The 10,220-nt window shown below is 37.3% G+C and overlaps 1 protein-coding gene across 4 annotated transcripts in view; it reads right to left on the bottom strand.

The window, feature by feature from the left end:
- Positions 1-313: 313 nt before the first annotated feature.
- The window catches only part of IL13RA2 (interleukin 13 receptor subunit alpha 2), a 91,773-nt gene continuing 81,866 nt past the window's right edge, over positions 314-10,220 (bottom strand). For all 4 annotated transcript variants that reach the window (XM_036306038.1, XM_036306039.1, XM_036306041.1 and 1 more), the window contains 5 exons: positions 8,993-9,177; positions 6,082-6,227; positions 4,143-4,287; positions 1,197-1,309; positions 314-458 (listed from right to left, as the gene is read on the bottom strand). In XM_036306038.1, coding sequence (XP_036161931.1) covers positions 408-458; positions 1,197-1,309; positions 4,143-4,287; positions 6,082-6,227; positions 8,993-9,177 — 640 coding nt within the window. In that variant the 3' untranslated portion in view covers positions 314-407. The remainder of the gene's footprint in view (positions 459-1,196; positions 1,310-4,142; positions 4,288-6,081; positions 6,228-8,992; positions 9,178-10,220) is intronic.

Genomic DNA, 10,220 nt, shown 5'->3' with positions numbered 1-10,220 from the left:
TCCCTCTTTCTCCTAAGTGCCAAAGGCCCTTCTACTACTCCTGTGATACTCTGAATAAACTTTCTGTTATAATTTGAATCTTGGCTCTGAATTCTTTCTTCTTAGCAAGAACTCAAGAACTGAGGTTAATGCCTGGTGCCGTATTTCTGCTGCTAACATTTAATACATCACTGAATAGAATCTGGCCCATCCCTTGACTTCTGTATGTTCAGCAATCTCACCATGGATTAATAAGGAAAAACCATGTACACAGAATCTAGACAATTTACTGCTAGTTGGGGCTTTGAGTGCTCTAAATACTTGAATACAACAATGCCTTTATAATCAGATTTATTCAACACTTGTAGAGAAAATTCAGTTCAATAAGACTCATTGTTAACATTTGGCCATAAGACGAAATGACTGAGTCAACAGATTGTCTCTTGACGAGGAAAAACTTCTTGTGTTTTCTGCAAAATCTGAAATTAAAAGAGAGCTTCATTATCAACAAATAGTCATTAATAACAAACTATTTGACTTAATAACTCACGGGAATATGCAAAAAAAAAGCATTCAGCAGAGAAATAAAGTGAAACCTTTCATACACATTCACAGCTCTCTTTATGTTTAAAAGACTTGACTTTGAGATATTTTCCTCCAAGTCACAATTCCTCCTGAAATCCCTCCAACTCACAGTAATCCACCTTCTGAAATTCTGTTACATTATCTGCACAACTCAAATAGCAATCATCTGACATCAGCTCATAATGCAGGTTATATTTTTGTATGAATTTTATCTCCCTCAACTACAAAATGAGCTCTTAAAGGTTAGGCACCCTGGTTTTGAATTTCTGTGATCCGTTACCTATGGTATATTAGTAATATATTTCAGAGTATGTCCATTTTAAGTCACTCTATCCTTTCTTTTCTCCAGTAACTCTTTCTTTGTATTTCCCCTAATCTAAAGGTAAATAGTGCTTCATTTTCTGAAGCATTATTCTTTTATTTCAGCAAAAGTAAATCCACCCCAAAATGTAGCATTTTAGGGTGAATTTTTAAATTGTATTTTCTGAAGACATTATCACAATCCATTCATCAATTGTATACCCAGAGTGTGCAGGCAAAATCATAAAATTTAGTTCCATCAGTCCTAAATGCAGGACATATTTTTGTTATCTACTGTCCCAGAGCGAGCATTATAATGTTATACAACTTACCATTTTCTGTAAAGCTTTTTGCTTAGACACAAGCAGACAAGTTATTACCAAAATTAAAAATAAGATAAAAGCAAATGGTATCAAGAAAGCTAAGATTTCCTCCTGCCGGACACCTAGGTGGAAAAATCACATAAAAGGGGGGAAGGGTTAGATGTTGACAGTTATTTTTGAAACAAAATTATTTTATAAATAATCTAGGAAATGGTGAAGAGCTGAGTTTTAACTCAGAAACTGCTGCATCTTTGCCATTGCATAGATACCACAGTTCTGTTGGGTATAGCATTTCTTTCATTTGTGCACTTTTTATATAGAACAACTACCTTATTGAACTGTGACATCTCTTCATTTCACTTGGAAAAATAGCTCCCCAAAGCCCAATTCTTATTTTCTAATATGTTTTGTTTAAAAATTGACTGACCTTGTAAATTTTTCATACAAACAAAATAATAAAACATTAGCCAAGTGATAAGATAAACATATCTTATGTATCTCTTTACTCTTAATAAGTCAAATGTTTATATATAATGCTATAGTGAGCAAGAGCTGGTCTTCAATAGAAGTCCAATAATAGACCTAGTCTATAAAGGTCATGATTTTAAAGTTGTCTCACATTTCAGTGACTAAAGAAATAAGGTTTTTCTCTTTTAGGGATGAACTTTTAATGGTTCTTCTACATAGCAAAAAATGAGCAATAACTAGATAGACTTAAAAAGTAGCCCATCTGGTGCAGCTCAGTGGTTAAGCATTGACCTATGAACCAGGAGGTCGCGGTTTGATTCCCCCGTCAGGGCACATGCCCAGGTTGTGGGCTCAATCCCCAGTAGGGGGCATGCAGGAGGCAGTTGATCAATGTTTCTCTTATCATTGATGTTTCTCTCTCTACCTCTCCCTTCTTCTCTTAAATCAATAAAACATGTTTTAAAACAAACAAACAAAAAGATAAAGCCTGTCCTTCAAAACTAGTATCTCTCACTTGTTTTGTAGTACTACTACAGAGCACCTTGAATCCTAGGCTTTACCTGCACTTAACCTTCCTACCCCCAACGCTACCTTTTTCTTTGTCCTATTCTCTTAGGATCTTATTTTGTACTAAGTTAAATTCACATGGTCAGTTCAGTTAAGATTTGCAAGGATATAATCCAGAGAAATGACTAATAATGTAAGTTTTTGGCATGCAAAAAACAGTGGGAAAGCAGGATTCTTTCCTGAAGTTCCAGTTGCTTTCTCTCTATATATAATCAATCCAAGCCCAGCCAGCATGGCTAAGTGGTTGAGCTTCAACCTATGAACCAGGGGGTCACAGTTTGACTCCTGGTCAGGGCACATGCCTGGGTTGCGGGCTCCATCCCTAGTAGGGAGCATGCAGGAGGCAGCCAATCAATGATTCTCTCCCATCACCCATATTTCTCTCTCTCCTTCTTCCATCTTCTCTGAAATCAATGCAAACATATTTTAAAAAAATAGCCGAAAGAACTAAGACCACACACACATAAGGAAATTCTTGACTCTTAACCCAAAATTATTAAGAATTTACCAAGAGATGCCCATCAGGGAAAAAGAAATCTCAGTCAATATCATGGTTAAAACTATATGTAAAATACATAAAAAGATGTATATTATGAGGCTATGTCTAAAAACTCACCATAAACTATTAATTGACAAATGACAAGATATTTAGGACATAACTTTCTCAATGTCATTCCCATAGAGTCCCCAGATTTTTTATAGCAGTGACAAAAAGAAAAAAGTAGAACCAGTAAGGCTCATTCTGATTTTATATTATCTCTTGGTTAATTGAGTTCTCCCTCTCTCTATTTTTTCTCCATGGCCCTTAGTGATTATGCAATATATTTGGATTCTTTGTTGCTTATCTCTACTCAACTTGGGAATAAAATATAAATTTCATGAGGACAGGGATTATTTTATTGCTGTATCTCTCATGCCTGAAAAGTGTGCTTAATAAATATTTGCTAAGTGAAAGAGAACAATGATAGCAGTATATTAATAGATATAAATATAAGTAGTCAAACAGCAATTTTAGTATAATGAATGACATGAAAGGAGATGAATGATAGATAGAAATGCCAGTATTTGTTTGTATCTATATCTGTATATATATTTATATACCTATATATCTGAAAGAGCAATGTTAGTTAATTTATGATATTTTGCCTTATTCTCAAGGCTTTTTTAGTCTATATTTCTATTTCAAAATATATATTTTATCACGTCACTTTAAATCAGTGTTGGAAGGGAATGGAATATGTATTTTACTAATGATGACATTAATTAGAAAAATATTCATTAGAAACAGTACTAGACACTCAAAAACAAGTATATGCTGACATATCCATGTTTTAAGATTTCTGTTCTCTTAAAAATTGAAAGCAGCCCTAACCGGTTTGCCTCAATGGATAGAGCGTCAGCCTGCGGACTGAAGGGTCCCAGGTTCGATTCTGGTCAAAAGAATGTACCTTGGTTTCGGGCACATCCCCAATAGGGGGTGTGCAGGAGGCATCTGATCAATGTTTTTCTCTCATTGATGTTTCTAACTCTCTATCCCTCTCCCTTCCTCTTTGTAAAAAAATCAATAAAATATATTTTTTTAAAAAATTGAAAGCACAGGAATATATTGTTAATACTATATAGGTTCCCCCCAAAAAGAACTATTTTGTTCTTTTATTGACCAGCAGAAACACAAGAATATTGATAATAGAAATATAACAAGGTTCTTAATTAAACTAGTTAAATTATTCCTAGTTAAAACTGAATATTAAATTTTCCATAAATCTATGTTCGATTGAGGTGCTTGCTAATTTATCTTCTCTGATTATAGGCTATATGAAAGAGCCTTTTGATTTCCATAATTACAAAATACACTGAAAGAAAATTAATTTTATCAGCAAATTGCTCCAGTTATTTAGTTGCTATTCTTTTATCTCATACCTCTCCAGCATTCTATTTCACTCCATTCGCTCCAAATTCCATCATCTGTGCAATAAACATTCATTTTGCTTCTCACTAAAAAGCATATTTCTTGGCTGTCATTTGATGTTCTTGTGACATACATTTCATTTTCAAATGTGGTATCCTAAAAGCCAAGGAAAAAATAAGATTGCATTATTTGATCTAATTGCAGCTAGACCGATCCCATTTGTTTTGTTGATTTCAAAGTGGGTTTTGTTACATACGATATATGCATCAAATGACTACAAATGTATATACCAAAATCCTAACAGTGATTAGGTGGGTTCCTTTTTTTTCCTTCCCTTCCTTATCTATATTTCAAATTTTTTTCTATAGTAATAATGGATCACATGCAATAAAGGGCATGTGTGACAGGGCAAAATTGCTAGGTAGCTTTGGTGTTTATAACACCCAGTATTTGGATTAGTGTCAAATTTCCCACATTCCATGAACTGGAAAATGCTACATACACTGAATTAGAAAAAGACAGCCATCATGTGAATGTTGTTTCTATGGAAACTATAAAATTCATACACATGAAACTTTTGCTCCCCCCCCCCTTTATTCTTATTTTGGTTAACTGCTATAAGACCAGTGTAGCAGTGCTCAGGGCTTGGCATGAAACTACCCTTGCAGATATGAGAACACAAAGCTGGATGATCGCAAAGGAAAAAAAAATTACTGAAGCGATTACTTTAATTTTACATTTCAAAGAGCTGAAGAGTGTTTCTCATCCAAAATAACAGCTTTGCTTTTATTGTAACTTTTTCTCTGGTTAAAGTGGACTGGGAATAAGATCTGGATTTTAGTTCTAGCTGTGTAATTTGACTGTAAGTCAATTCACTTCCTTGGGACTTGTAAATCAATTCAACTCCGGTTTTCTCATGTTTATTAAATAAATTGATTAGAACTAATGCCTCACCTAATCTCCACCATCCTTTAAATTGGAAACCAATGAATAAAATTAACATACAACAATGTGGGGCTAAAGGCATCATCACCGCATTGTTGATGCTGGAGGGTAATCGGTCTTGCAAGCATTGCCTACTTCCCCAGTTAGTCTCTCTTCCTTGCTACAAGCAATTCTCAGGCAGCACAACCAAACTCTCATTTTGACCTGATGGCTATTCCTCAAGAAGGAGTTTGTCTTTCTTTCTTTCTTTCTTTCTTTCTTTCTTTCTTTCTTTCTTTCTTTCTTTCATCTTTCCTGAGATCTCTTCATAATCCATCTTTTTCATGTACTTGGCAACTTTAATTTATTGACACATTATTGAAAATAAGTGACTGGATTATATCTAAGGTCCTATGTAGCTTTGAAATTGGTATGATTGATTATACTTTCAGACAGCAAAGGTCTTTCTTTTGTCTACTAGATGATTTGAATTTTTGGAAATTAAAATAAGATAATGTCACATTTATTCTGTTAGGTCAGAGAGAGCCCAGAATCAGATACATGCAGACATGTGACGAGATAATGGACTCCCCCTGGCATGTCTAACAGATCAGCATGCCAGACACAGATACTGGCTTCTCTCTGAATCAACACTGGCCCCCACACAGATACTGACTCCTTCCTGAACACCTTGCTGACCCCTGCAGCTGAAACTTCCTCAACTGAATACCTCAGCTCATGTCCCCGCCCCTCACCCAACTGCAGTATAAAAAAAGCGCCCCCCTCCCTGTTGGCGTGAACCCACGTGCCCTGTCCTTGGGGTACCTGGGTCTCCCGGGGCCGCAGAAATAAACCTTTTCCTTTCCTTTCTTTTCTGATTCACTGGACTCTCTATTTCTTGCGCCACCTCCTGAGCCACCTAACCTAGCATATTCCTCATGGATATTAATTGATTGGTTTTCATGCTTGCTATTTTATTTAAAAGGCTATATTTATGATTTTCCCAAATAAGTAAAATGTTCATACCACCCAGGTAGTATTATCTTCTGTGAACTTAATTTCATAAATGAAACAATTTGCTGGAATGGGTCCTTCAGGTATGTTCCATTCCAGGTTAATATCCTCTGACTTCTTCACAATAATATTAAGATAGTCTGGTGGCAAAGGTTTAACTGAAAAGCAAAAGGAAACCATTTCAACATGGAGGTTACTGAAGTTTAGTAGTAGCCCTGATTAAAGCAAAGTAAACCTGTCATTGAGGAGAGCTCTCCCTGTCCCTATCTGTTGCCAGGGGTATGTGGGTTTCTTGCAATGTCACAAGAAAAAGAATTTCCTGAGCCTCACATGGTAGAATGAGTGGCATTTGCGTGGAGTTAAATCCCTGCTTTTACAAGGTCCCATTTCTCTCTGTCCTAACAAGGAAAAAGTCCAGCTGAGCCTTTAGCAGGGCTAGAATTAAAGCGATTGCTCAGAGTTTCCATTCCATATTTGCAGTGTCTAGCCCAGCATCAGGCTGGGTTAGTTTGTGTTCCGAACTACAGTCTATCAGTCCATTGCATGTGGGGTCTGCAAGGCCACATGGCTATGGAGGGAACATGGGTAGGAGCAAAGCCAGAGGAGCAAGAGAGCCAAGGCTGCCAAGAGCACCAAGAGCCAAGAGCCAATAACCAAGAGCCAAGAGCATGAACTCTTTTGTTTTGGGATTATGTTTCTCCAAAGTTTTGTGGGCTTGCATTGGCTCCACCTTCTCCTCTAGTCATTGATCTTTGTCCCCAGGTTTGACTGGAAGCAAGTACCTTACATCATCCCAACTCATTGAGCATATGCCTGCCGCGCACCCCCCCCACCCAGGCCTCACCCCCACCCCCCCGCCCAGTGGTCTGCAGAGAATGAACCAGTGGTTCCCTGGGGAGTGTAACGTTACAGCTTCCTGTTGAAGCTGCCCAGGTGGCCATGCTTATAATGTATGGCCTCCCTTTTGCTTCTTCCTATTATTAATAACTAGCTTATTACAATGGTAGCAAACCTAGTAACCTAAGCCTTCAGGATAAATCATGTGGCTCTGTGGGAAGAGCTCAGGAGATTTATCTCAGTGCAGTGGCGGATGCAATGGTGTGAGCGCACTCCGCCTATACAAGCTTCCTGGGCACACCGGGAAGTGGCAGCGCCCGCCTGAGTAAGCCCCCTAGAGCCCCTACATAGTACCCTATCTTTCCTACCATTGGTTGCCCTAAGGATGGTGTAAACTTCTGATTGGTCTGGAATGTTATATATGTTGCTGCACTTAAACAATAAAGTCAGATCTGCGTCTTGAACAGGTCTCCGGAGTCGGGCATGCTTCGTTAGGACTCCGTCGGCCTCACCCCCACGGGACCCCCTGCCTCATGGCTCAAGACTATTCTCTATAATGTGAATGAAAATCAAAGTTGCTTGCCAACCAAGTTTGGGCTATTAATAAATCTTGATTATTTTGGAAACTAATTTTTGGTGAGTCACATATTGACAAATATTAAAGCCCAAGAGAAAAGTTAGAAGAGCCTAATCATTACAGTCATTTTTTTTTTTTTCATTTTGTAGTGAAGGGAAGTAGAATACATCGCTCCAAAATGTGCCACTTCGACATGTGGGTTGTTCTGAGCTGAAGACAATCAAGGTCCAAAAGACTCAGGAACAGTTTTATTTCTTTTACTTTTTAAAAGAGAATTTAAATAGATGGGCTGGTCCAGGAAGAGAGCTATCACCAGAGATAACTACAAAGACTATGGGCCAGCCCTGGCTGGTTTGGCTCAGTGCATAGAGAGTCAGCCTGCGGACTGAAGGGTCCCAGGTTCAATTCTGGTCAAGGGCACCAAATAAAAATAAAAAAAAATAAAAAGAGTATGGGCCAGGCACGCTGAGCTGGGGGAAGCTGGCAAGGATTATTTGTTCTAAGTCCTTCCTGTGTCCCACTGCCTCTGTATGGAATTGCAAACACTTATTTACCAAACCTTTACTCTTCCCATCTTCCTGTGAATTGTTTTCCTTCCCTTTGAAACCCCAGACCCCTATCCCCTTCTCCTTAGCTCAGGACAGCATATAAGCCTCAATTGCCTTATTGTCTTTGGGCCTCTCATATCTATGTGAGGCTCCCATACATATGTAATTAAATTTGTTTTTTCCTGTAAATCTGTCTTATAGCAATTTAATTATTAGACCAGTTAAAGAACCTAGAATGGCAGAGGAAAAATTTTTTATCCCCTACAGCACCATTAGAAACTACTACAATCATCATAGAAACAACACAACCATAGCTAATTTATTTAAAGTTTATGATGCCTTAGGCACTGAACCAGGGATGTTATATCATAAATTCATTCATATTTCACAATAAATCTGTGAGGTAATCTTTTATTATCCTCATTTTACTGATGAGGAAATTAAATAGATGTTAAAAGTATCTTGCCCAAGGCCATATAGCTAAAAAGTGGTAAATCCAAGATTCAGACCACAGTGTGGCTGACTCTAGAACTTGTTATTGTTGTAACTGTTAGAGATAAGAACTCAGACTCAAATATATGCTTATTGAGATCTGGAACTAAGTAATTCCATAATTACTCCATCACTAACACTAGACAATAATACTATATAGCAGATCAACCCTTTGAAACTGGGTAGTAGATTGTGAGTTCTAAATGAAAATGACACTTTACCCTTCATTCAATTACTTATCTTCCATACTTTTATATTTAATAAGAATGTCCTTGTATGCTCTGTTGGCCCTCATTTTTTTGGCTTTGCATTTTAGTAGGTATATATCTTTATATCTCTATCTCCATCATCTCTATATCTCTATCATCTCTATCTATATCTCTCTCTCGTTCTATGTCTATCTCTTCTCTTCCACATGGTTGTAAATGGCTTAAACTAGAAACATTTTGAAGTTGTTTGTTTACGTCACCTATATTTTGAAGCTGAAAAATGAAATAGCTGGGTCTGATAAGCTGGGATTCTGATGATCCATTAACACAGATGTAGAAATTTTTATAGTCTGGTTCCTCCAAATAGGAAAACCTGCATCCAATATTTTTCCCATTATCTTCAATGTAATCAGAACACTGTAAGGCATGGTCCAAGCCCTCATACCTGTAAAGGGAAGTTTTGTAAGAATTGTTTCACTGATATCTTCTGATACTATGGCGTCCAATTTTCAATTATCTTGAGATACTAAGTGAATTAAAAATCACTTAATAACATGCAATGTTTATTGAGTACCAACTATGTACCAGATCCTATGATAAATGCTAAGGATTCCATAGTAAGGAAAGCAGACATAGTCCATGATTTCATGGAGCTTACAATCTGATGGGAACCTTTACAAAATGTCAAAAATATGTTGACTCACCATCAGGATTTGTGAATCAAAGAGTAAGATTCCTTTTTTTTAAAATATATTTTATTGATTTTTCACAGAAAGGAAGGGAGAGAGATAGAAAGTTAGAAACATCGATGAGAGAGAAACATCGATCAGCTGCCTCCTGCACATCTCCCACTGGGGATGTGCCTGCAACCCAGGTACATGCCCTTGACGGGAATCGAACCTGGGACCTTTCAGTCCGCAGGCCGACGCTCTATCCACTGAGCCAAACCGGTTTCGGCAAGAGTAAGATTCTTATTAAGAAAACCAGGAAGTGCCGAAACCGGTTTGGCTCAGTGGATAGAGCGTCGGCCTGCGGACTGAAAGGTCCCAGGTTAGATTCCGGTCAAAGGGCATGTACCTGGGTTGCGGGCACATCCCCAGTAGGAGGTGTGCAGGAGGCAGCTGATCGATGTTTCTCTCTCATCGATGTTTCTAACTCTCTATCTCTCTCCCTTCCTCTCTGTAAAAAATCAATAAAAAATATATTAAAAAAAAAAAAAAAGAAAACCAGGAATTTATATAATTATGGATTATAATGCCTTTTTTATTATTATAGTTGGTTTATAATATTATCTTAGTTTCAGACGTACAACATAGATTCAACATTTGTATATCTTACAAAACAATAATCACAATAAGTCTAGTAACCGTCTGTCACCATGCAAAGTTATTACAATTATTGACTATATTCCCTGTATGGTGCACTAGATTTCTGTGGCTTATTTATTTTATAGCTGGAAGTTTGTACCTCTTTTTCCCCTTCACTTTT

This window comes from Myotis myotis, unplaced genomic scaffold (assembly GCF_014108235.1).
Source record: "Myotis myotis isolate mMyoMyo1 unplaced genomic scaffold, mMyoMyo1.p scaffold_m19_p_4, whole genome shotgun sequence".
In the NCBI taxonomy this organism is placed as follows: domain Eukaryota; kingdom Metazoa; phylum Chordata; class Mammalia; order Chiroptera; family Vespertilionidae; genus Myotis; species Myotis myotis.
This window is presented reverse-complemented; position numbering and strand designations above follow the sequence as displayed.